Here is a 27,789-nt window from a genome sequence, read left to right on the forward strand (position 1 = left end):
AAATTAGAACTTTCCAAAATGGCGGCGAGTGAGCCATGACCACCAGTTCTACGACCCGATTGTACGTCGATTCTGTCGATTATCTGTCGACTTCTGCCGTTGAAATGCCATACGAAGAAGTCCCACTAAGTAATCTTGGCTCTAACGGCTACAAGAAGCTACGAAACAAGGGAAAATCGCGAGCAAGCCCCGAGGAAGAAACGGGTTTATATGGCTCGACGGACGATGCACCGTTGATGGTGGACGATGTTGATGATGATTTCGATGACGATCAGGGGCTTTCTGAGGGCTATCAGTCATCTGATAGCGGAGCCAAAGACAAAAAGAAATGGAAAAATAAACGGAAGAAGGAAAGTTGCTGTAAGCGATGCTGTAAATTCTGGTGTTGTTGTGGGTTTTTGACGTCTTGTCGCAGGTAAGCTTATTAAAGTTTTGTTCTAAAAGATAACTTAAATATAATAAGTTCTTACTTGATGTTAAAACTATTTAGAAAGATAGATGATTTAGATTTAAATTATATTTAGCTTTTTCTGTATTATAGTGTGATTATATTACTTTAAGATATTATAAAAGTGACTGTGTTTACAAATGAAAGCGGAAGCAAATGTACAGCTGTACATGTAGCACTCATAAAAAGGGGAAATTCCATGATAAATCAACAGTTAGTTTATATCAGTTAACAAAGTGATGATTTTTATGGAAGTTTCCATTTATTACAAAGAATATAATATTATTTTGATGTGTCTGGACAATTTTAACTTATCTACATGTATGGGTTTTATTTGAAGTGATCATCTCCAGCTGCCCTGCCCAGCCCAGCAAATCTAATGGGACCACAGGAAGACCACCCTATGTGTTCATGGTTAATTATTGTTGACATGAAACGAACACAAAAATAAATATTGAAATCTATGAGGGTTACTGATAGGTAAAGGTAAAGGTAAAGCCTGCTGTTGAGCCAAGTGGCTCACCAGGCCAGGTTTATCCCTGTTTCTGTTGCATTAAGTGGCTTGGAGTATTTCTACTCCCCCTTGGATGGGATGCTAGTCCATCGCAGGGCTACCCCTCAGCAGTAAATTCGCCAGTACCCATTTATACACCTGGGTAGAGAGAGACACTATGAGAGTAACTGAATTTCAATGGCAGAAAAATCATTGAAACCACTTTGCTTTCCCATGTACTGTAAAGTATGATTGACCGACATGTATTGCAAGCCACCTTGAAGCCTGAAGACTTTTAATTCAAAAGAATGCATTGATACATTTATTTATTAAATATCAATAAAATAGTCTTAGAAAAAAGGATGCATAGCAATGAAAATGGTGGTAACTCTAAAGTTTAGTTGTTCTTAATGTTATAACTATTTTGATCAGTGTCTGTTGCAAGTGATAATTGAATGGTAAATGCATTAATTTTTCAGTTGTTTCGATAAACTAATGGGAAAAGTTGAGATGAAACCCAGGACAGTTGTCTTAGGAAGAGAGGTATTTGTATGTTTTGTATTTTGAACAACAGGGATCCCAGCGACAGGGTACATACACTGTAGTTTTAGTTTGGACAGCATAATAGACTTGCATGCATTTTTTTTCCCTTAAACCTCCCTTGGATGGAAAACAAATGATATTTTTAGAAAGAGTACCATAAAATAGTAAAATTTTCATTCACATTTTTGAGATATTTCTTGTATAATTTGTGTCATTCCAGAAAATGTCCATACTCCCTCCATAGAAGGGATTGGAAATTCTAGGAGGTGGGAGGGGTCTCAAAGGCCAAAAACTTTAAGGAAATGTACATGTATGAAGCTTAATTGGAATTTTCAGAAGGGTGGTGGGTGTTGGAAACATTCCTTTCTGTAGCGGAGGTATGGATTATTTATGGAACTACACTTGTCACGAGTAATGATGTACAACATGTAATATGCAAAAACATCAATACATTAAAAAGGAAAGATCTATTGATAAAAGTGTTGTATCAGACTACAAAAAGTATTATACAATCATCAAAAAATAATAATACAGATACATGTAGATATACATTGTCACATATTCCCATTATGGAGATAGGATGTATAGCATTAAAAATATATTTAATATTCTTTTGTTTTCAGTCTGCCACTCAGAAGTTTCCTCGTAATGTCATTCGTAATCAGAAATACAATATCATTACTTTTATTCCACTGGTAAGTATTTTACTTTTAACAGACTGCCTGGCATAAAGCTCATGCCTTATCTGATGTTAGTGTACAAGTACTATTATGGTACCACTGAATTATGTGACACAAAATTATTATTACTTAAGGCGCGCCTGCAGGGAATCATGGTATTTGTATCCATTGTTGCAAAGTCTCGCGCATGGTTTGATGAATACAACTACCATGATTCCCTGCAGGTGCACGCTATAGAGGGAATTGGGCATTGGTAGAGCAAGAGTCATTTATTGGTAAAATCACCGCCACATAGCAAATAAGGACGATTTTTGAGCATTGTAAATGACACTTTCATACAAATTGAGATAAACCTGAAAAAAACAAACAAAAAAACGGGCCGATGTGTTTCAAGTTTACACGAACGCAATCCGTTTTAATCTTCCCTAATTTTGCCTATTCATGCCCCTTTTGCCTTTCTGTGTTTCTTTTGAGTTATTCTACAGTTTTAAGTCGCGTGACATAGCCCCTTTGAGTGCAGTGTCAAATTACTGAGCACTGTAGAAGTTTAGAATTGCATGCACGTGTGTCACCTGGTGTCCAATAACATGACAAATTAGGCATGCAAAGAACCGCCAGAATCAAGAATGTTGCTATTGTAAAGGTCATGATTAATCGTTTTAATTTCTTGTTATTTTCAGACTCTGTATAACCAGTTTAAGTTCTTCCTTAACATGTACTTCCTCGTGGTGGCCTCATCTCAATTCATTCCTGAGCTTAGAATTGGATATCTTTATACTTACTGGAGTCCTCTGGTAAGTAATAGAACATGATTAAACAACAAATGAGCATATATCAGGAATTATTTAGCATACAAAGAAACTTTAGCTGTCCAATAGCCTGGGGATAGTGAATTTATTTGTTGTGCTTGTGGATTTTATCAATCATTTGCCAAATGGGCCAGAAACATTGTTGGACTTTTTAGATGGCAGATGAAGTAAGGTTACTGAGAAAGACCTTTTTCCTAACACAATGGCTCCAATGTGCGTGAAGGGCAAGCTGGAAAATCCATTTTCTTTGTCCAGACACCTCACTGTGCATGTAACAATTGTTCCTTTCCTCTAACTGCTTTTAATCTCCAGGTGCTGGTAAAATTTTTGGGCATCTTGACTTTACCTAATAAATTAGAGCGGTTTTCACTTGAGTGCCAAATTAAATTGCATTTGCTTTGGTTTTGCGTTCACTACGCTTAGTGATTGGTTTAAAAATTCCGCGCCACTTTCTCAGCCAATCAGAAGTAAAACCAAAACCAATCATGACTCGCTTGCGCACGTTTTCCCGCCCTTCGTGCCAGCTACACGTATTTGCTTCGAGTTTTGATTGGTTCACTGGATTGTCTGTGTTCTTTGTGATTGGCCAGAGTAATTACTTTGGTTTTGGTTTTACGACACTCAATTAAAATCTGCTCTATGTAGGGAGTTGAGTAATAATACTAATTTCTTTGGAGATAACAGGGATCCATATTCACAGTCGTCCAGTCGTCCGAGACGACTAAAAAATCGTATGGACGACCAAAAGATTACATAAACTCGTCCGCTGGACGACTTAAGTTTGACTTAATGAAAAAAAATATATATTAAGTTTTCTTATGAGTTACTTGCGTTCTGACCACTTGTCATCCATTCATAACTTTTCAAAAACAGAAGATAATTTGCAACTTTCTGTTGCGATAAAATCATAATTTTGGCCACCATCTTGGCTGATGCGGTATTTTCCATCAATGAAATCATTGCAGGCTCAATTTTCAAGCTGTCAACCGCTGATATTTTGTACTGCAGCTGCATCCGCGAAAACACGAGGCGATCGCATCAGCTGATGTTGTGATCAAAATTTGCCGATATCTTGGTGTGGCACCGCCAGCAAAGAAGAAAAAGCAATGTTAACACTTCAGAAAAACAAACCAAATATGAATAAGAAGAGCAAAAGCGTTATTTTCTTCCGTTGTGGCAGTCGAAGAGGCCCTGGCTTTCATTTGTGCCCCCATCATATGCTTCCGTCAACATCACAAGCCGCTTGGGGGCGTGATGTTTTGTGAAATTTGTAAGCCGGCAGCCAAGGTAGACAAGTAAAGAGTCTCATTAACAAATACTTGTGAATCAAACTTTATTATAACAGATTCGTTGTCTTGTAGATTTCATGTATACACAGTGTTACATACATGTGATAATAACAAAAAAGTCAACTTTTCATTTACTTGTTGTACGGTCGCCATTCTTCACTTTTGAACGGGCAAGTAAAATTTTGCCAGGGCAAGTATGTCATCTTGCATACTTGCCCGGCTGACGACTTGGAGAAAAAAACGAATATGGATCCCTGAGATAAGAATGTGCAGTGATAAATTGATCAGTCATTCAGTTGACAGTAGGAACAAATGCTGTTGATAAGGAAACAACTGTTTTTATTCATGACAAGTACAAAATTAATAAGCCAAATCCTCTTGTCTGTTGCAGGCTTTTGTTGTGTTTGTGACTATGTGTCGGGAAGCTTATGATGACTTTTTGAGGTTTAAAAGGGACAAAGAGGTCAACTCAAGCCAGTACAAGAAACTCACAAAGAAAGGTCCAGTAATGTTTGTTTTACAGTTTACAGTGGAAGTTTTTCAAACTCTAATTTCCAGAGGGGAATTATTTGTTTTTGTAACCTGGTGTGGTGATAATGTATCTTCTTTCCAGGAAAAAAAAGTGTTGTAAAGGTTACTTTATATAAATATAAGTTTTAATATCAAATTTGATTTCCATTTGGATATGAAAAATTAACTCAAGGTTTTGCAGCAATTTTTGTGGGAGGTGCAGTGGCCTAATGGTTAGCAGTCTGGGTTCGAGTCTTGCCAGGGTCACTGCATTGTGTTCTAAGGCAAGACACTTTACTCTCATTCTTGTCCCCATTGCCCTTCGTTCTCTTAGCCGGCTGGCGAGAAAACAGAGGGCCTGGGGAAAGGATTGAATTATGATTTGATTGGTGTGGAACAAAGATCAACGGAAGTCAAAACATCGACCCCACATCTTGAAACGCATGACGCTGAAGAACGGAAGTCCAGAATCAGGACTGGCCGTCCCCAGAGCCCCGCGGCCAAGGCCAGCCGGCTAAGAGAAACGAAAGGGCAATGGGGATGAGAATGCTTTACTCTCATAGTGCTTCTCTCCACCCAGGTGTATAAATGGGTATAGGTGAATTTAATGCTGAGGTTAGCCCTGCGATGGCTAGCATCCCATGTAGGAAGGGGGGGGGAGGAGGTAGTAATACTCCTGGTCCCTTCATGCTAAAGAAGCTGGGATATGCTCCAGCCTGATGGGCCACTAGGATCGAATGCAGACTTTACCTTTTCCATACCTTTGTGGCAATTTTTACAGCTTTTAAAATAATTAGCTCAGGGTGCTCAAGTCAGAGTAGTTTCCTTCTGTTCTCTGCTCTTCACCAGACATGCTGACTACTGTCAGTAAATAGTTTTGATAATTTTTCTATTTCTGTTATTGTAGGTATTGTTAGTGTGCCAAGTTCAGCTATCAAGGTGTCAGATCTTATCATAGTGGAGAAGGTATGTACAAAAAAATTACAGCGCAACATTGTCACAAAATGGTGAATCTTAATTTGAGTCTGTTTTCTTTGACAGGATCAAAGGGTTCCTGCAGACATGGTGTTCCTCAGGACTTCAGAAAAGAATGGTAAAGATTTATTGTAAAGTGCCATTGAACCTATGGAAGATGGAACTATAAAAAATGTATTATTATTATTATTATTATTATTATTATTATGATCTTTTGATAAGAAAATTTAGTCCTGTAAAAAGCTGGCCTTTAAAGAAGAATCTCTTTAATTAGCATTGCATTTTTTTAATAATTAGCAATCATTGTCTTTATTCACTAGTTTCTTCATGTAATGCATTTCATTTTTTTGTGGTGGTCACTAATGCTGTACAATTTTTAGGAGCATGCTTTTTAAGAACAGATCAAATGGATGGAGAAACTGATTGGAAGTTGCGCTTGACTGTAGCACCATGTCAGAGACTGCCCTGCGATGCTGTAAGTCACAACATCTTCTACATCTGGTGTACTTTGATATTCACATATAAATGTTATACAATGTTAAAATGAGTGCTAATGAGAAAGTGAATGTTGTCGATGATACAAATATAGTTGGATGCATGGAGATCTAAGACTATTGAAGATTGTCAAAAAAATGGCAAGTCAAGTCTGGATTTTTCTTAAATTGATTGTTAGATTTATTTTCTTTTAGGATATGCTGAACATTAGTGCCTCTGTTTATGCAGAGAAGCCACAAAAGGACATTCATAGTTTTGTTGGCACATTTACAAGGGTAAGACGGACTTTTGCTCTGGGCCAAATGTGTTGATTGGTCACATCATGACTCCTAAAAAATTGCTCTTCTTTGTGTCTCAACTGCTACATCAGTGTTTGTCCAAATGATCACAAAGTACATTCTTGCTACCTTTTTCTTGGGTTCATAAATGGGTTTTTCAGAAAATAATCATACCCACCCCATGGAAGGTCATTGAAAATTCCAAGAGGGAGAAGGTCTTAAGGACGTTCACGCGAAAATCTTCCAACATTGCAATTTTTCTTAAAATTTCACCAGAGCTAGTTTATTAGTTACTTTGATCAGAAATGTAAAAAAAAGTGGGGGTCACCGACTTCGTTTCCGAAATACAATAACCGAAAGAGGGCGCGTATTTGGATAAATTTCACTTCGTCACTCGATATGACCTCAGCGGCTTCGGGCGACAAAATATTTTAAATTAATTGATGTAGGCTAACTTTCTTTGTCTGAATTTATTTTAGTGGGTCTATTGTACAAATATATTTCGGTTTTGAAGTCCCTTAAGGAAAATCTTGCCTTAAAGAATTGGATTTGCGAACACTCGAGACTGGAAAATGTGACTAATTTGGTCACGCGCGAGGGGAGAAAATGAAAAAATAACAAAGTTCCAACATTGGAAATTCGCTCATTTTTTGTCAATCAGTAGAGATTTATCGGTAAAGTTGGTATATCCCGAAAAAAGTGGGGGTCACCGACCGTTTAAGAGAGGAAACTGCAAGGGAAGTTAACGCAACGGCTACCAACCCTATAATATGTGTTTGGAAAAGTTTTCTCAGCGCGCGCGCTCGTGCATGACATGGCATGGCGTTGCGACATGAATTACGTGCGCAGTAAGGATGCGCATAAACAATTAGCGCGAACGTCCTTAAAGATGATTTACAGTCCGTACTTCGCAATCTCGGCTGCAATGTTTATGTGAGCCTCACAAACAAAGCAAAACTAAAAATTACGCGACAAACTTATCTGTTTCTTCATTATTAACGCCAGATATCCTTGAAAAAAAAATAATAAAAAGTATAAAAATCCTTTTTTTTTTCTCGAAAAAAGCAATTTTGGGGGAAAAAAAAATTTTTTTTATATACCCCAAAAAATATAAATAAAAAAAAAAAAAAAAAAAAAAAAAAAAAAAAACCCCCCGCTCCGCAGACGAGGAAAATTAAAAGCCAAAGATTGTGAAGCAAAGTATGAAGCGAAACTGAGGTTCACATAGGGGTATGTGAACCATAATGCAGGGTAGCATTTAGCTACCCTGCATTATGGGTAGCTAAATGCTCCTTGCACCCAGTAGCACACAAAAAAGATCCTGGCACCAATTGTTCAAAAGGAGTTAAGATAGCATGATGTACCATAATTATAAATCACTGCTGGTGGATAATTGTGAACAAAACCAACCATGTCACAGTCCATCGGATAGCTATTTATCCACTGGATAGTGATTTCAATACAGTGGATAGTGTTATACATAGTGATCCTTTGCTACATGTAGTTGGGTTCCCTGTCCTCAGCTGTAGTTGAGACACCCCAAGAGACCTCCTCAAGGTGATTATAAGTAAAGTATAAACATAATTGACAATTTTTCTTACAATGTTGAATTTTTTTCTCACAGTATGATGGAGAGAGGACTGAAATTCCTCTGAGTATAGAGCATACTATGTGGGCCAACACTGTGATAGCATCAGGTGGGTGGAGAAAAATAATGTTAATACTTGTAGGCATTTTTACAACATATCAAGCAATATTACCTTGAGCGTCGAAAGTAAACTGCATTTGCATTGGTTAAATTGCATTACTACGATTAGTGATTGGTTAAAAACTCTCGCGCTACTTTTTCCGCCCATGAGAAGGAGAGCCAAAACCAATCGTGACACGCTTGAGCACGTTTTCCCGTGCTTTGTGCCAGCTACCTGTATTTGCTTTGAGTTTTGATGGACCACTGGATTGTCTGTGTCCTTTGTGATTGGCCAGAGTACTTTGGTTTTGGTTTTACAGTTGAATTGAAAACTGCTCCTACTAAAGAACAATTCCTGTTTCCATTAAGTTTTAGAGTGATATAACACATGGAAGTCAGAACTGAAAGAAGGAAACAATGTTTTGTTTTTGGGTTTGGGCATGGTGAAAATGTCTGCAAACCAACCCTCCCTTACATGTACATTAATTTTACTTTAGGTGGACATCTCACCTAAGTGATCAGGCTACTAATTAAATTTTTTGATGCTTGTTTAAGGTACTGCTGTTGGAGTGGTGATTTACACGGGTGCAGAGACAAGAAGTGTTATGAATACATCAAACCCAGAGACAAAGGTACATCAGTGTGTATGTTGTAGGTCAAATTGGTTTTGTTTCCGACCTAGATTAATCTGTTTCAACCTGAAGATAACACTTTACAATGACATAAAACAATTTGAATTCATTTAAAAGAAATCCCAATAAATAAATTCAAATTGTTTTCAGTGATTAAAAGAGTGTTAACAGATTTTAACCTGAAAGCCAACATGACCTACAACATGTATATTTTGCTTAGCAAGCATCGCCACAACATTAATTTTTGGGCATGGGAAATAAGAGACAAGTGCAAAAAAAGAGGAGGGTTAGGGTTGCCTTGTCTCAATTTAAACTTTCCTTAATTTTTTGTCGTCTCCAATTAGGTCGATATTTCCTAGCTGTACTGTCTGTAAACTGTCACATCCATTTATACCATGCCATAGAAAATACAGCCAAACAGAATACAGGAAAGCCGTTGTATATTCGCGGTATTCAACCCAACCTTCCCTTCTTGCGCTGCGTTTTTTTTGTTGAATTTTTGTTTTTTTTTTGGTTGGTTAAAAAAATTTAAATTTTTTTTTGTTTTTTTTGATATTCCCTTTTTTCTTTTTTTTTTTTTTTTCCCCCCCCCAACCTCTTTTTTACCGAAAAAAAAAAAATAGAGTTCCAATCCCCCAAAAAACTATAAAAATAAAAAAAAATTATACGTCGTACTAGTAATGAATATTATTTCTTTTCATTTCTCCAGTTTGGCCTTATAGACGCAGAGGTCAATAACCTAACCAAAGTATTGTTTATAGCAACTATGAGCCTTTCTCTGGTCTTGGTATCAATCAAGGTACAGTATACAGCATCTACGTCTTAGAAGGTGTTATAGGCGAATTTTTAAAGGGATTTTTTATGTTATTTTTTTTTTTTTTTTTATTTTTTGATTTTTTTTTAAATATTTTTTTGAGAATTTTCTTGGGGTCATATTTTATTTTTAATATTATTTTTTTTTTAAATTCCTTTTCTTTTTTTTTTTTTTTTTTTTTTTTTTTTTTTTTTTTTTTTTTTTTTTTTTTTTTTTTTTTTTTTTTTTTTTTTTTTAACCTTTAAGAAACAGACTGAAAGCAAGGGAGTGTTAAATGGGAGAAAAAAGTTACACTTCACCAACGAGATTACCCCCACACGAAAGTACTTCAGCTTGATCGCATTCTTTTATGCAATCCATCTCAAATTTACTAATCCTTTATCGCTTTCTTGTCCTTCACACACGACTTACAAATCTTCCAAAAATTGGTAAAAATGTGTGGAACTTTCATCCAAGGGAGAGTTTGTCTTGAAATTAACTTCAGTATTCAGAATAAGACTGTGAATAATGGCAAGCTTAAAGCGTTCCCTGAGTGTCGAGTGGCTGGGAACACGAGATGCAAAAACCGCCACCCAGCCCGGAGAAACCAAACCAATCGTGACCCCCCCCCCGCGCGCCAGCGCTGTGTCGATGCGATTACTTTGGTTTTGGTTTACGACCCAGAAAACTGCTCTATAGCAGGAATTAATTTATTAATAACATGTCTTGTTTCTTGATTGTTAAGGGATACAATGGTCCTTGGTATCGCTACTTTGTACGTTTCATCCTGTTGTTTTCATACATTATTCCGTTAAGGTAAGTGTCTTGGTATCCTTGACAATTCACGCTCTAAGACAGATCTTTGGTCGCTCCCGGGTAAAGTTTTTTTTTTTTATTAGCAACCGCTTGTTGAAACGCAAACTTGATTAACCCTTCAAGCTCCAAATGTAACTGAACAATGTCAAGCATAGAGGCACTGGAAACAAAAAAAATTATCAAAGTAGGGGATATTGTCTTGACATACAGAATTGTGAAAACTAGTTTAATAAAGGACTACTTGGGTAAACAAACATGTTTCCTTTCGCGTTTATCCCCACCTAGACTTGCCACAAGTCGACTCTTTTGAGCGACAAAGTCGCAATAAATGAGTGACGACCGAAAATGGGCTTTGAGAAAGTCTAATCCCCACCCCTCCCCCCTCTAAGATTCAACCCTTAAAATTCCAGTTCACTGGAACAATATCGGTTTGAAGAGATCCGAGAAATGTCTGTGATTGGTTGTTACTTGCGCGGGAAACTTCAAAAACGAGCATAAACCAATCAGGGAGCAGGATCACGTTAACTCGCGGCTTTCCCGCTCGCGCTATCTAGCCTGTTTTGTAAAGCAACTTCAATAGTGTGGAATTCTGGGATGGAAATCTCGTTAGTCTCGCTACTTTGCAGCCTTTCTACCCACTCTCCCAGCTGACTAGTTTTTCTTTTCTTCTAGTCTCCGAGTGAGCCTGGACCTGGGTAAAGTTGTGTACTCTTGGATGATGATACATGACAAAGACATCCCCGGGACAGTGGTGCGGAGCAGTACTATACCAGAGGAACTGGGGCGAATTGGATATTTACTGTCTGATAAAACAGGGACACTGACCGAAAATGAAATGGTACTAGACGTAAAACTGTTTAGATGTTTATTACAAACTAGTAAACCAATATAACAATAAACCAATAGCCGTTAAGTCTCAAACCAGGAAGCATAATCTTACAGATTATGCAGATTAGGCAGATCCTACTTGCGGTTTCATTATACCCGGATGTAGAAACTTTAACAGACGCTAATAAACTGACGGGCCCCTCCCGTAAGAGGACAGATCCCGTAAACGGACACTAACAGTCTGTAGTCATCGTCCCAGCAACACACAAAGGCAACATTTTTAAACCCCACTGAAGCGGACACCTCTCCCAAGTGAACACTTTTTTTTAGTTTTAAGGATGTTTGCTTATTATTATTTTTTTTTTACAACTTAAACAGGTTTTCAAACGTCTTCATTTGGGAACTGTATCTTTTGGAACAGATTCTATGGAGGAGGTATGCACGTTCGTTGTCATCTTTTCAACAGAGTCTTCACATGCTTTATGCAACTTTGTGTGTTTCGGTTTGTGTGTGACATTGCTTTGACACTAACTTTCTTCAGTTCACTGCCCAAACAGCGTTCCTTTTTCCGATTTGTATCGCGAGAAACCTCATATTGATGAGACATTGAGACGAGTGTCGTCTCCATAAAGAATGCTGATGTCATTTTGAACGACATTCTTTAGCCCAATCTCCTCTATAATCGTTGCATTGCAGGTCGTTACGCAACACTTTGGGGAGCATTGCGTGACGAACCAAATAATGAATACAAAGGAAATTGGTACTGTAAAGTGATTAAGTTTTGTGTTCTGGATTTAATTATACAGGTTATAAGCCACGTGAATGCGTCCTATGATCCAAGCAGTGGAACATCATCCAAAAAGTCTGCACAAGGATCAAAGGTTTGTACCAAAGATTGTTTACATCCATTAAATACTGCTAGATCTGAAACCTCGGGAGAAATCTGAATCTGGCCATAAAACCCTTCAAGTGGTGACTTAGTAGAGCCCTTAAGTTTGCAATTATCTTTGACGGCCCGTGACGATTTAAGTTCCATTGATAAGCTTATCTAAGTGCCAAGAAGTGGTCATAAATTGGGTTCGCAATCCCGATGTCTGCTATATTTATATTACTTCATTCCTTTGCCCCATTGAATCTACAACATAAGTAGCTCGTAATGTTTCCTTGTGAAGTGAAATCCTACAACAACCAGCTGTGAACAGCTTCTTAAACTCGGACCTGAATTCCTTATTCATAGCGCCATAGATAACTGGATTGATACAAGAGGAAAATTCTACCGACACAGTATAAACCAGGTACACGTATCTCGGAAAGTAAAACTGTCCTTTGAAAGCTCCGATGACATCTATAATCAAAAAGGGTGTCCAACACGCAACAAAACTTAGCAGTATTACGAAAAGAAGCTTTGCAAGTTGAACCTCGGCAACACCAAACTTGCCTGCTCTTCCTAGTGTTCTTGTTGACGCGAGTGTGCTATTATGCTTTCTAACTGTGCGAAAAACCTTGTAATAGCACGCTGCAATTACTGCAAATGGAAGCATCACAAAGCATATTATAGTCGACACGGAGTAGACAATATCATTATTGTCGAGATCAAAAAAGCACATCACCTTTCCAGGGTGAAATCTGAAGCGGTTTCCAATGGCGAAGTACGGAATAGGAGAGATTAATGCCAGGCTCCACGCTAAAACGATGCTTAAAATGGCATTCTTTGTTGTGTAGTATTTTGAGTACTGCCTTACGCGCACGATTCGAAAATAGCGATTCACAGCCGTGAGTGTGATTATCAGCAAAGACGCAATACCTAACACGGTGCCAACATAGCCCTGGTATTGACAAAGGGCCTCCCCTAATATCCAGTCGTCTGCAATCAAAGTAGCGAACGTCAGCGGCATTCCAAACAGCGACATGAGCATGTCTGCCAAGGCCAGGGAGGCAATGTAGTAGTTGGGTACCGTTCGTAGTTTGGTGTTGTTCTTGATTGCTAAGCAAACCAAAAAGTTTCCAGTGAACGCAGTGATAATGAGAATTGCGCTAAAAATGCATTCTGTTATCTTTTGCGGGAGTCCTCGGTTGGATAGCTCCATGGCTAGAATTGTTTCTCTTGTGGAAGAATTCATTGTTGTGATTCATTAACAATACAGCTTCTTAGCTTTCTAGAGTAATTTTCTTCTTTGGTTTTCCAAATATATTTTTGTATACACCTGTAGGTAGCAAATAGAAAAGAGATCGTCAACTTTATCATTGTTTTCCGGTGCGTTTTAACTCTGGTTTGGACTCGATGCTACCTTGCAAAAAGTTGTGCTTACATTTCATTGCACGTTACATTACAGACCATCCCTCCGTTGACACAAACAAACAAACAAACAAACAAACAGACAAACAAACAAACAAACAAACAGACAAACAAACAAACACGAACGAACGAACATGTACCAACAACAAGACTTGGGCGAAACTGCTCTACAAAAATCCACCTGGTGATCAATAATTTTTTTTGAAAATCGATTGCATTCCAATACAGCGCTACAATATTGAAATTAACGTCTGAATTTTTTTTTAATTTTTGCGCACGCAGTCACCGGAGCTCAAGGATTGACTGGACTTCTTATATAATAAACTTCAAAATAAAACGAAACAAAACAAAGCAAAGTTAAACCCTCAGGTTGGTCTGTAAACGGAAAACAGACCCCATACGTGCAACGATGCCGACATGAACTTAAAATTATTTAATGTCATTACCGTTGTATGAACAAACAACAGTGTATATTGAGTTAGCTTTTGTCATTGTCAAAAATATACAAGTTGCTTTCAAATAGCGATGGATTAAATTCCGAAGTTGTATTAAATATTAAATCGAGGATTTGTACAGACAAATATTGAATAAAAATGTACACGGGAAAAGGATTGATCCGGTTTAAAATAAATTGAAAATAACTTTGCCATGAAGTTGCGTTCAGTGTGGCAAAGGAATGCGTAAAATTAGGATCAGATATTTGAGCAATCTAATGCTGGAACAAATCCCGTTTTACATCGAATTTGGCTTTAAACAATTCACGTATAAATACTTTATCAATAGGGTTAAATACATTTTTTTTCTTCAAAATATAACGATACAGTTTCTATATAAAACAATTCCGAACCACCAAACTTATGAAGAGGAAAAGAAACTAACAGATCTACTACTTGCCTTATTATGCAATCGAAGGATGAATTGAGAAAACGTTCTGCAATGTAGAGTGAATTCCACGTAATGGCAAGATACTAAATATGATGACAAAAACTGATGTTACTTTCTCGCGCGGATTGTATGTAGCAACAGATGGTCGGTCGTGTGTCCAACACATTAAGCAGTGTAGAGCGAACTATGGAATCCTTATATAGCCATCTACTGCAGGAAGCAATAAAGGTATATTGGCTGGTATATTGGGTTCAGTCAATTTGCTAAGTAAAATCGCCGTCACGAGTCATTAAGCATCAAAGAGATTCACAGGAAAGCAAAGAAAGCCGATTGAGGGAATATTGTTCTCCTTTATGTTTGGTGGTTAGCGGACCGTTAAGATTGTTTATTTCTGAAGGCATTTTGCACGAATAAATTTCCCAACTTTTGCAGCATCAAGATTAATTGACATTACGATCGAAAAGGGAAAAAGAAAAACTTCTTAGGTGAAGGAAATATTCGAATGTTATCGGCATCAATCTGCCGTCTGGAGAAATAATTTAGCCTCGATCTCGCCACCCACCGCGCGCCAGCTGGAGACGAATCAAAACAAAAACAAATTGTAAACTTTCTGTCTAAAAAAACTGAAAAATAGTTTGAGTTCCAAATTCAAAAATTCACTTTTAATTAAAGGAGCTACGCTTATGGATGTACACTTTGAAGAATTTAGCCTAAACAAATGTTCAAGTTCGTCCGAATATCTACCTTACTAAGTTATTATTTCGACGTTTTCTTCTTAACAGAGAAACAAAAACACTGTACGACTTATGTCAAGTCGTTTTACAGTGGCCAAGAGTTATACTGTAATATTTGGTTCTTCATTTGTCAATTGATCTTACGCATTTTCCACTTCCAGGACACTTAAAGGGACTATGTCACGAATTTTAACAATTTTGAACAGCCACACTTTATATTTGTGTCGTAGGAAACCTAAAAATAATGGTCCATATTTATTTACAATATTGCTATTTTAGAGCACTAAAACTGTTTACAAGCGTGTTTGGCTGCGGATGGCTAGGATGGAAATGTATTTGCAACTTGAAAAAGTGAGGCTAACGTTTTCAAGTTGTTTCCGCGCGTCTTAAAAAAAAAATCGATATTTATAGCCGAAATTTGATTTTTGTCCTCAGATTAAGGTTACATATTTTTTTAGATGGTCAAAAATAATGTATTTCATGTGTAAAGTTTCCTACCACCTATTTCAAAACAGCTTAGACCAAACATTTGGCGAAATCCCCGTGACATAGACCCTTTAATTAAAGGTTACCTAATAGCGTTGACAAGAAAGTTTGCAAAAGGTGTTCGTTAAGTTTGCGTATTATTCATAGAAGTGGTGGCTGTATATCATTTCAGTATATTATAGATCTGTAAAGCCAGGGTACAAGAACATTGTACCTAGACAAATAAATGGTGTCGTACAAATGAGCCTTGTAGTGAATCTTGTAAGTGTCACTTCAAATTTGTGCCAACCGTTTAAGACTTAGTTGACATTTGACGTGGATGGGTTACTGTGATCTTGTTGCTGACATGTTCTGCCGGGCAATACGGCAGTAAAGAATCCTGTTTACTAAAGTTCAATCAAATTCCGCCCATACTTTACCTGCTTGCTTCACAGGTTGTCAGTCATCCGCCCGGACGTCCGAAATTCGTCTTTCATTTATGTATGTGTGCAGAATTTGTGGTGACTCTCTTTTGTTCAAGCAATCTAAAAACAAATTGCGTGAAATTGCAACACAATAGCGAACAGCATTCAGACGGTGTTTACTGCCAAGAGCATCTGCTCTTCAATCTGCTGTGTTTATCACTGTATATTTGCATATTAAGGCAAGGGATGTTTTAGTTGGTCGTGGTTAAATTTGTCTAATTTCGTTTATGAAATTGTCATTCCAAATGATTTTTATCTCTGGGAAAGAAATTTGCAGACATGCATTTTTCGGCAATCTGAGGTTGAAACTGAAAGACTGTCCCTCTTCATGTCATTAATTCGAGTGTCTTCTAATAAAGAAATTAACTCTGGACTAGACTATTTTAACTAAAAATTATAAGTTCGACTGAATTAAATATTTAAAAAATAATCATTTTAGGTTCGTCGCACAGTTGTCACGCGTGTCCACGAAGCCGTCAAAGCACTTGCGTTATGCCACAACGTCACGCCGGTCAATGAGGACACTGAAACCAACGAAGCGACTAGAGTACGTTTGGATAGCGTGACCAGTGATGACAGTGACGTGGAAGGTGGAAACAATAGGATCGTGACATACCAGGCGTCCAGTCCAGACGAGGTATGCATGTCACGCTAAGGTGTCACGCCATGTGTCGTGACTCTCAGAATGCGAAGTCACAGCAAGAGCTTTGCTTAGCCCACATTCCTAATAGTTAACGAAAGGTTAATTTACCTAACTCCCTTGAAACAATAAATACATTCCTGATAATTTCGTTTTCCTCCGAGGAAGTGCATTTTTACAAGCTTTTGTTATATTCTAATGAGAGAACATTTCGATATACAATTTAAAGTATAAAAATAAGCGAAAATAAGCCATGACGTTTCGAACTCATCTTGAGTTCATTATCAAGTAGATAAGAGTAAAATAACGGTCGAGTTTAGTATACATTATACTCTATCACCTCTATTTGCATTTAAACTTAACTCGACCGTTATTTTACTCTTATCTACTTGATAATGAACTCAAGATGAGTTCGAAACGTCGTGGCTTATTTTCGCTCATTTTTATACTTTTTGTTATATTGCAGCAGAAATTTAACTTTTAAATTTCGTTTCAATTTTTGATTGACACAGGTTGCCTTGGTAACGTGGACGGAGAGTGTAGGGCTGACTTTGGTTCATCGAGACATCTCGAGCATGCGCCTGAAGACACCTTATGGCCAAATACTTGTGTACAATATCTTGCAGATTTTTCCATTTACCTCAGAAACGAAAAGAATGGGAATCATTGTCAGGGTAGGGATCACAGTCCTGTATGTCGACGTTGCTTTAATGATATTTTGATTTGAGCCTTGTTACATGCTTTGTTGGATTGCACAAAATATTTAACGTGCGGGAAATGTGATTTGGCCAACCTCGTTCCCAGAGCCTGCGTTCCCCTCGACCAGCAGTCGGGAAACTCAACGGCTCTGGACAAATCCAAACCGGAACCAGGAAATCCTGGTTCCGTTTGACTGTGCGTGTGCGCCGGAGATTGTTGTGAAACAAACAAGTTTTTCAACAGCCAATCAGATCCGGACGCCTTTGTGGCGGGCTTTCAGATTAGCCCAGAGGTCCCGATCCCTGGCGCAGACCAGAAGGATCGCGGCCTCTGGGAACGAGATTGTGATTTGGCGGGATTTTTGGAAGAATGTGTAGAACGATGTAACCAATATTGTTTCGTTTTATTCAGGATATGGCGTCAGGAGAAATAACATTCTACATGAAGGGCGCGGACACGGTAATGAGCAGCATTGTACAGTATAACGACTGGCTGGAGGAAGAGGTAATGTCACTAGGGAGGGGTGGGTTAAATGGCAATCCCTGTCTTATATGATAGCATCGTATAGGTTGTCTTCTTCTAGCGAAATGCTCGCGCTTGGTGCTCGAAAAATGAAAACAGCTTGAGTCTAAGTAGATAGAGCATAACGCGGTTTTAACTTTCTTTTCGTGGTTAATTGTCATTTGAAAGCTGCTTCTGAGGTGATGTCTCTTGGGAGGGGTGGGTAGCGTCATGAACCAATATGAAAACGTCGCCGCGCTGGAGACGAACAGCATTGCCCAGCCTAGTATCACCTTAGAATATCGCAGCAGCAAAGAATTGACTTAATCTTAAGCTGTGTGATTTCTAAATATTTGTGCGATTATTAACTCTGCTGTGCCTTGCTGTTTTTTCCCTCAGTGCGGTAACATGGCTCGCGAAGGTCTCAGGACTCTTGTAGTCGCCAAGAAAGTCTTAACTGAAGATCAGTATCAAGAATTTGAGGTTTGTTTTTTTTTACCTGGTTTTACTGAGCTGTTTTGTAATAACTGTCGAACGTTATTTTTATTATCCGTGTTTGCTGATCGTTCTAATTGGTATCGAGGGCTCGGCGTCATGCTTGAACCAATCAGAGCAAAGATGTCACGTTTTTAACCAATAAGATCTAAACAGAAACCAAGCGTGACGGGGCTGACGCATTTTTCCCGCGCTTGCCATCGGCTAGGCTCGATTATCAGCCGCTGTTCGGAAAATGAGCCCGCGCTCTCTCCTCCTTTCGGGGAGGAACAAACACCAGACTCGAGACAGCGGCGGAAATCGAGCCTAGCCATCGGCTCAGTTCATGTTTTTGCTTCGAATTTTAATTGTTCTTTTTGTGCTGTGTGTCAGAGTTGTGATTTGTTAGTTGCTTTATTGGTTTAAACTGAATACATAACGTTGTCGTCTACAGTGTGGTTTTCGTCACCTACATTAACATAAACGATTATTATATTTGTTTTATTCGTTAGCATCGGTACAACCAAGCCAAACTAAACATAAATGACAGAGCGGCCAAGGTATGCACTGCTTTCATGATTCATGTGGCACTATTCTTTTTTGTTTTGTTTTCATTAATTTTATTTTTTCTGATTCATTGTTGCTAATCTTGAAGTAATAACATCAATTCTTCAGGTAATGGACGTTCAAAGGACGTTGGAGCACGACTTAGAATTGCTTTGTTTAACCGGAGTTGAAGACAAGCTGCAGGTATGGACTGTTCAGCAAGAAAGGATTGCGTGACCAACAACGTACACTTTAGAATAAAGCTTACAGGACACGCAGTCTTGTTCTAAGCATGTTTTGTGTTATCAGACTCTGATTGCTCTTTGTGGGACATTTTGGCCTTTCTTTTCAAAGAATAATGTACGAACCTCTCAGCTATCACTAAGACATATTTTTGATATCTATAAACTAGAATTTTTTAAAGAAATATTCAAATGCGATTTACCTTGCTATTGTTATTTGAATAAAAAAGATATCCTTAGTTTTATTTAGTGTTAAGTAACCGTTTCTCCTGTTTAAATTTCCAGATCGATGTTCGTCCTACCCTAGAGATGCTTCGAAATGGGGGAATCAAAGTAAGTGTAACTTTCAGAAGCGTTTCTAAAAAAGAGCTTGTTCTAAACTTACTGTACTTTTTCTGAATCTTCTCCCACTATTTTTTATTTAATTCGCATTTCAATTAACTGTGTTTAGAGTGGCTACTACTACACTTGTTCGCTCGTTTCTACGTTTGTTCGAAAAACGGACCAGCGAGTGAATATGCAAACAAACAAACGGCTCGCTCGCTCGCCCGCAACAAGAGCGCCCGCCAAACGAATGCCCGCCGAACGACCGACCAAAGGGACCGACCAAAAGAACGAACGACCGACCGAACGAACGAACGAACGAACGAACAAGTGAACGAACGAGCGTAGGAACGAGCGAACAAGTGAGCAAGCGAGCAAACAAAAAAGTGATGAACAAACCAGTTAACAAGCACAGGTTTTTAGCTTTCAAATCACTTATTATAGGAAATTAACGATACATGTTATTAACGCGAATTTTAAAAATTCGCGTTAATTTTATTGATATAAACACGTTGACATAGGAACCAGACTCAATCCATTCATACGCGTAAATTTTGTTCGCGTTGTTAAAATGCTTCGTTATATTCCTATAATAAGGTAATCGTTCCGTGATAATATATTTCCATGTTGACTTTCAGATATGGATGCTAACAGGAGATAAACTAGAAACAGCTACCTGCATCGCGCAGAGCTCACGCCTTGTAGCCAGAAATCAAACGATACATACATTTAAACAGGTATATATAATGTATAAGAAGTAAAAAGGTTTATAACTTTGCTGGTTTATCAGAGTTCCGTAGCATGAATTGACTTGACTGAATTGACCGTTTGCTCCAAAATCTCCCCTTGTACTTATTTATATTCCAAGACGGTGAGAAGCAGGGTGAGAATAAAGTTTGTTGTCCAAAAAACAAAAACGAGCTATGGACCCAAACCCGTGCCTCCTACAAACTAGGAATGAAGGAAGGAGATACAATAGTTTATAAGGGCAAATCGTCTGGCTTTTTACTTCCAATTGGACACTTACCTAAGTGTTATGATTTGCCAACACAAGTTTCACTATCAACTCAGCTAATCAAAGGCGCCAGCATGTCGAGGAAATGATTACGTCAGACGAGTTACTGACGATCAATACGTCAGCTGCGTAAATCGCAAAAGCTGCTCGATCACTATGCACTGATCAAATCTGATTTACTTGTTTTCAGATAAGCAATCGTTCTGAAGCACATTTAGAGCTGAATTCACTGAGAAGAAAAAACGATTGCGCTTTGATAATCAAAGGAGATTCCTTAGAGGTGAGTGTTTTGTTAATTTAGCAATTGAGTGTTGTTGAGCCTATTTGTTGATTGGACACTTTTGCAATTGATTTCGGAGTAATGTTTTATCCTCGCTTGACGTTACTCCTTTAAAGAGGGTCTGGGAAGGAACAGCAAAGTGGGAGGACCAAGAGGCAAACGCAAAGAGAGAACGACGGCGGGGGGAGGCAGGAGGGGAAGATGAGGCGCAGGCGCGCGCCAAAACATCGAAACCCCCGCAGGCCCCAGATGCAAAGGAATGAGGGAGAGCCCACAGCACAAAGAGACCAAAACGCGAATCATTGTGACGTAGCTCTTTTAACCTATTTTTAACCGACTGTCAGGTTTGCTTACGTCACTATGAGCACGAGTTCATGGAGCTGGCGTGTCAGTGCCCTGTTGTGGTGTGTTGCCGCTGTTCACCTCAACAGAAGGCGGATATAGTCAAGCTACTAAAGAAGCATACTGGAAAGAGAACGTGTGCAATAGGTGAGATATGAAGAGGTGCTAAAAGATACCTTGAGACTGCGACCCAGGTCCGAGTCCAATCCCCCTCTACCTGTCCTTTTATTTGTCTTCAGGGGTGAACTAGTAATTTTGTTTGTTTGATCGATGCTCCTCCTCCTCCTCCTTCTCTTGTTGTTATTATTAGATAGATAGATAGATAGAAACTTTATTAAAAAAAATGTCATAAACCACCTAGCTGGGGAAAACTCCCCCACTAATACGGGGACATAACAAAAAAAGGGTTAAAATAAAAGAAAATGCTGAAAAACTATGGCTATTTACAATAATAAAATTTAAATCTAAGTTAAAATATGTTATGAGACTATGTACAGTGGATTATATAATACAATAATACATAATTAAAAATTCTTTAGGAGGGGCAGAGCGGACAGCCTCTGCACCCATCATCTAATAATGCATCAAGATTGTTAAGATATCTGTACTCCTCCTCCTCCTCCTCCTCCACTGGAAGAGAGTCTTGTTTTCGTACAGATAAGGATGTGCTTTTTTTGTTTGACTTAAGGTGATGGCGGAAATGACGTCAGCATGATTCAAGCAGCGGATGCTGGAGTGGGTATTGAAGGAAAGGTAAGAAAACTATCTAAATAACATCTAGAGTTTATAGACACGATTGTCTGCAGTGTTTATATATATTTGCTGGATGTGCTAACTTATTTATGTCACTTGTTTGTTACCCAATCAAGAAATCGAGAACACTTGTGAGGACTTTGAACTATTTACCACCAAACGAAATTATGTTATGTAGTCATTGCAGCGAACAATGTGAACAAGATCTGTTACTTGAACCAGAACATCAACATGTGTACGTGGATAGTCGTAAAAGTTTGGTTGGCCAAACTCCAAAGTTCTGCAAACGATAACAACTCTTAAACACTTTTTGGGTCTTTACTAAGTTTGATCAGTTTTAATTAATGTAACCTAGTAGCTGACAAGTGATTGTGACATTGTTCTGTTATTTCTTTTTCAGGAAGGTCGACAAGCCTCGCTTGCAGCAGATTTCTCCATCACGCAGTTTAGATACCTTGGAAGATTGCTGGTGTGGCATGGCAGAAACAGGTCCTTAATTAAACGATCTTTGTTGTTTAAAGATAAAGCTCCTTTCGCGTTATTCATGATCGTTTTATTTTGTCTGTGTTTCAGTTACAAGCGATCGGCAGCACTCAGTCAGTTTGTGATTCACAGAGGATTGATCATCTCCGTGATGCAGGTATGGGGCTAGTTTCTGATGCAAAAAAAGAAATAATATTAATAACCAAGCCACGAGTTGGTGGCCGCGAGTGGCTGCAGCGAAGAAGATGAAACCACAAACCATTCACAGTAGTCAATTTATTGCTTATTTCCCTAAAAGATGCCTTCGTAAGGCTAAGTATGTAAAGAACCAATCGTAAGAATTTTAAAAAATACATTACATAAGAGAAGAGATTTTGGTAGTTTTTCAAGTAGGAAGGAAATCACACGAGCGAAAGACTTAATTAAATCGGATCTATCGAGAAAACAAAAGTTGTTTTCGCCGAGAGTTCCGCACAGATTATATTGATCCTTCTTCTGTTTTCTTGCAGGCGGTGTTCTCTTGTGTATTCTATTTTGCCTCAGTGTCACTTTTTCCTGGGTTTCTTTTGATTGGGTAAGTTTTCCAAATACGGTCGCCATTACTCCTCGACGCGGTGAACACGGGGGACTGGGAAGGATGAATGACGTAACAAGCGACACAGGTCAACGAGTTGGGGACGGACCAGTATTTTTTGAGGGGGTGGGAGTGGGGTGGATTTTCTGAGCAAGGTATATGTTGCGTCGTTCACAAACACCAACTTGAGTTTGACAACACGAGTGGGCCATTAGTTTGTCGTGTGAAAGCCGCTTTATTGTTCAGTTTTTCTTTCTTTTCGATTTTGCATGAAATTCAAACAGTTTTCTTTCTTTTCGCAAAAAATTTTATTGCCCCTAGCTAATTCACAATTTCGCTCTGTTGTAGGTATGGCACTGTGTATACAATGTTTCCAGTTTTCTCTCTAGTCTTGGACGAAGATGTTCCCTCTGACATCGCCTTAATTTACCCTGAACTGTACAAAGATTTATCAAAGGTTGGTAACAAAAAATTGCATTACTCCTTTAAAGGGACTGTGTCACGGCTGAATAAAGTTTATTTTATTAACTTTTGCTAAATACTCGCTATTAAACTTAATGTTTGCAAAGAAATTACTTCTATGGATCTAAATGACAAAACCATATCTTCATTGCAACCAAATGTGTCTTCCGGGCGTTGTAATTTAAAGTTACAATCAAACGAGATTAGCTTTGAAAACTGTTTAGCCCAACAATATTTCAAAAACCCATATCGCAATCCGTTTCAATCTTCGTCAATTTTGGCCAGCCGTTCCTTTTTTTGTATCTGCTGTGTTATTGAAATGTTCCTGCACTGTTTTAAGAGGTTAGTTTTTATATTTCACCAAATTTGGTGGTCATTTCCCATGCCTACATTTGGCTAAAATCCGTGGCACAGTCCCTATAATTTGTATTTTATTGTGTATACCGTTATAAAAGATGTTTGACATTTGTAAAAAGTCGACATTAAAATAAGTATTTTCGTCTTATTATCCACAGGGCAGGTCACTCTCGTACAAGACTTTCTTCGTCTGGATTCTGATCAGTATATATCAAGGTCAGTAAATGACAATCAAACAACAGTGAATTAGTAAATAATAAAGATGGTAGATTTTAAGCTCGGTGATAAACTGAATAATGAAGATGAATTGCTCAACAATGACACTGGCATGGGACAAAGAAAAATTCTGAGTCCCCGACGGGAATCGAACCCATAGCCTCCCAGATACCTGTTGGGCGCTCGATCAACCTAGTAAATGGCCCAGATCACCACGAATCTCTCGTAGCTCTGTTGGTTAGAGCGCCCAACCGGTATCTGGGAGGCCATTTTCGTCTCTTATCTGGAACACTGACATGGGTTCGATTCCCGTCGGGGACTCAGAATTTTTCTCTGTCCCATGCTTATGTTATTGTTGAACAATTCGTCTACATCAACAATGGATAACTCGCCAGCTTTTGATTTTTTCTACCTTTGTAGGGAAGAGAAATAGCGGGGTTTGAAGAAAAAAATGACGTTAACATGAGATATATAATATAGACAGTGATGAGCTTTATCAACAGTAGTGAAACTACTCAGTAGTCGTTGGTTATGGAGAACGACAATGGTCGAGGGTTTTTCGGGTTTGATCTCTCCTAAGTTGCCTGTACTAAGGAGTCGTCTGGAAGAAAAGGGCGAAAGCAGAAGTGAAAAGGCAAAGTCTGTTGAACAGCTACATGAGGCAATTGATGCAAAACTATAAATATTCCAGAATACTTCTGAAGTGTGTTTTGACAAATAGTATGCAGCAGGCTGTAATTTTCGGTTATGTGAGAAGTTCATGGTGTCCTCTTTTTGTTCTTCTGGTACCACAAAAGTGTTTTTAATTCCGTAATAGCGGGAGTTGTTTTCAGTCAAACCTCTTTAACTTTCGCCTGGGATCTGGATTTTGTCCGTAATAGCGAGTGTCGTAAAGCGGGTGTCCGTAATAGCGGGGTGTCCGCAAGGCGAGAGTTGACTGTACCCATTCGTCCTGGTCACGCCAAACTCCTGTCACTTAGTGGGGAAAGCGTTACATGACGACCCCAAAGGAGACATTATTTATAGCAAGTCAGTGAAATTTCAAACTCCTTTTCTCCCCCATGTAGGTGGTATAATAATGTTTGGCGGCCTTCTGTTGTTCGATCAGGACTTTATTCACGTTGTATCCATAACATTCACTGCCTTAATTCTCACCGAACTGCTCATGGTGGCGCTGACCATACGTACGTGGCACTGGCTCATGTTATTAGCTGAAGTCATTAGCCTTGCTCTTTACGTTGGAACACTCATAGTTCTGAGAAGTTACTTCGGTAAGTTACGAATTCGGGATATTACCTGTAAAAACGACCCGTAGCTCCACTTACACACTGTTGGGAGGAGCGGGACCAGGTAGCGCGCTGAACCCGGAACGAGCGGCGGGTTCGAGCCCTGGTCGGTGTTTTGGGCAAGATACTTACTCTACAGGAGGGTCTTAATGGGGGTGGTGGCTTTTTACGGTTAACGGTTAAAATTTTGGCTTTTTTACGGCTAACGGTTACCTTTATTTCCATTACGGTTAACAGAAGTTAAAAATTAATTACCATGTTTTAAAAAGTTAAAAAAAATTTCCATAGACTAGGTCTAAGGACCATTCTGGGACGACGAAGATCTTGTCTGTTTTGTTTATACTTACTGACCGATTTTTTTACGGTTAACATATTTTACGGCTAACGGTTCAAATTTTCCAATTTTTACGCCTAACGGCTAAATTTTTGGCCGTTTTACGGCTATCGGTTAACCCCATTGAGACCCTCTTACAGTGCCTCTCCCCATCTAAGTGTATAAATGGGTACCGGAGAATTTACTGTTGGGGGGATCCTTTCGATGGACAAGTATCCCATTCAGGAGGGAGAAGAAATTCTTCTACTCGCTTAAAGCTACAGAAACCGGGATAAGCTTCAGCAAGATGGGACATTTTGATAACTAGTTGTAGGGTCAAATGCTTGGTCAGCTACAAAAGATGCTTGTCACTTGTTACTCTGTTAATTTTCTCGTTTTTTCTTTTTTCAGACTCAAAGTTCCTGGTGTCGACTGAATTTTTGTGGAAGGTGGTAGTCATTACTTTAGTTAGCTGTTTACCGCTGTACATTTTGAAATATCTCAGGCGCAAGTACGCCCCGCCCAGCTATTCAAAGCTGACGAACTAACAGGAGCCGAAGCACACGAATTTCATTGTCAGATTCGGCTCAGACTGAAATTGAAAGCACAGGATCGACTAATTGCTACCTAGATAACTTTTATAAAAAATTTAAGATGTTAAATCTCACTAAAACCTCAGGGAATATATTTTTGATATAGAGGATACATTTAAATGCAGTTAAATAGTCAAGAAAAGCGAAGGATAAATTAAGAGGTTGTTTATTTGACCTGTTTGGTATTTATAGAAGGGAACACATATGTATACGTATGGCCCCCGTATGTACAGTGCAGTAGCCAGGCGTTCTTTCCCGCCAATTTATTACGTCACTACCTTGTGACATCACAGTAAGAGAAAGCCCGCGAATTATGCTGGGACAAAAGTGGGCGCGAAAGTGTTTAGGGTACTGTTGGTGGGAAGGCGGAGTTCTAAGAACATTTTTTAAAAACATGTTGTTTACATTCCTCGAGAAGTGAACTTTAGAAATGTCTGTAAATTTACATTGAAAACAGTGAAAGTAACAAGTACTATTTTGAGTAATTATTTGTCGAATTATTTAAGAGCTTGAGACTCTCGTCATTCAATAACGTATTATGTCTGGTCAGGTATTAAAGCTTAGTAGTCAAATTGTCGCGAGAATAGAGCAATTTTCTATTGTGTCGTAAAACCAAAATCAAAGTAATCACTCTAGCCAATCACAAAACACACAGTCAATCCAGTGATCCAATCAAACAAGAGACAAAATGCAAGTAGCCTTCACAAAGCGCGGGAAAACGTGCGCCAGTGGGTTGATTGGTCGAAAAAGTGGCGTGAGGTTTTTTTTTAAGGCAATCACTAAGCGTAGTAATGCAAAACCAAAGCAAACGTGAATTACTTTGGACACGCAACAAGTGAAAATCGCTCTATAGCTGCGGTAATAATTATTGGAATATTAAAGGAGCTAGGAAACGATATTTTAAGTCATTTTTCTCATGCACAAATTACTTTAAAATTGAAGGAAAACTAAAACGTATAGTTTTCTACGGTAGTAAAAAATTCAAAAAGTAACAGGAAACCGAAAATAAACAAGGACGGTTAGGACTGAGGGTATAAATCGCCATTGTTTTCTTCATGATGCATCCTCGGAGACCCAGGGGAGTTAGTGGGGGAACGAAGGAAAACCGGGCGAAATCGGTCCCGTTCGCCCCACTAACTGCCCCTGGGTCTCCGAGGATGTTCATGATGTGGCGTCCGTAACGGAGTAAATTTTAACAGGCTGTGGTAGTTTTCCGAGGCGAACTACCCCGTTTCATTGCCGATGTTAAACTCGCAATTTTTATACAATTACTACAAGGGTGGGGGGGGGGGGGGAAGGGGAGAGGAGGGTAGGTGTAAGTTTTTCACGTGACTTATCCTCTGTGTTCAGGATGGGCGAAAAAATAAATACAAGTACAAATAATATGCTGTGTTGTCTTTTCTTTTAAAGTCGTGTAAAGAGAGGAGAAGTCGTAGTTAATGCCTTTCCACAACCCCGTTGTCGTTCGTTTCCATCCGGCTTTAAAATAAAGTGGAATACGATAAAATGCAGAGTAAAAGCTAAATGAACCATTTCCCGCCATAATGG

The 27,789-nt window shown here is 38.7% G+C and overlaps 3 protein-coding genes across 3 annotated transcripts in view; 1 reads left to right on the forward strand and 2 right to left on the reverse strand.

The window, feature by feature from the left end:
- On the forward strand, window positions 1-27,313 carry LOC144649478 (putative phospholipid-transporting ATPase IIA). The gene is made up of 34 exons (XM_078508963.1): window positions 1-415; window positions 1,421-1,484; window positions 2,108-2,179; window positions 2,845-2,958; window positions 4,654-4,762; window positions 5,680-5,738; window positions 5,814-5,865; window positions 6,128-6,222; window positions 6,437-6,517; window positions 8,145-8,217; window positions 8,763-8,839; window positions 9,549-9,638; window positions 10,378-10,448; window positions 11,121-11,286; window positions 11,655-11,711; window positions 12,083-12,157; window positions 16,581-16,778; window positions 17,294-17,455; window positions 17,892-17,984; window positions 18,381-18,464; window positions 18,968-19,015; window positions 19,131-19,205; window positions 19,529-19,576; window positions 20,206-20,304; window positions 20,773-20,862; window positions 21,207-21,351; window positions 21,893-21,957; window positions 22,358-22,446; window positions 22,531-22,597; window positions 22,950-23,014; window positions 23,363-23,471; window positions 23,992-24,049; window positions 25,117-25,320; window positions 26,060-27,313. Exons 1-34 carry the CDS (start codon window positions 36-38, stop codon window positions 26,194-26,196), a joined length of 3,471 nt encoding a protein of 1,156 aa, XP_078365089.1. The 5' UTR covers window positions 1-35; the 3' UTR covers window positions 26,197-27,313.
- The window catches only part of LOC144649483 (uncharacterized), a 137,595-nt gene that overhangs the window by 12,880 nt on the left and 96,926 nt on the right, over window positions 1-27,789 (reverse strand). The gene's annotated exons all lie outside the window — the stretch shown is intronic.
- LOC144649482 (melatonin receptor type 1B-B-like) lies at window positions 11,303-16,247 on the reverse strand. Its single transcript, XM_078508974.1, has 2 exons — window positions 16,097-16,247; window positions 11,303-13,480 (listed from the first exon to the last, which is right to left on the reverse strand). Exon 2 carries the CDS (start codon window positions 13,394-13,396, stop codon window positions 12,380-12,382), a length of 1,017 nt encoding a protein of 338 aa, XP_078365100.1. The 5' UTR covers window positions 13,397-13,480; window positions 16,097-16,247; the 3' UTR covers window positions 11,303-12,379.

Source organism: Oculina patagonica, chromosome 4 (genome assembly GCF_052425735.1).
Source record: "Oculina patagonica isolate OP01 chromosome 4, crgOcupat, whole genome shotgun sequence".
Lineage (NCBI taxonomy): Eukaryota > Metazoa > Cnidaria > Anthozoa > Scleractinia > Oculinidae > Oculina > Oculina patagonica.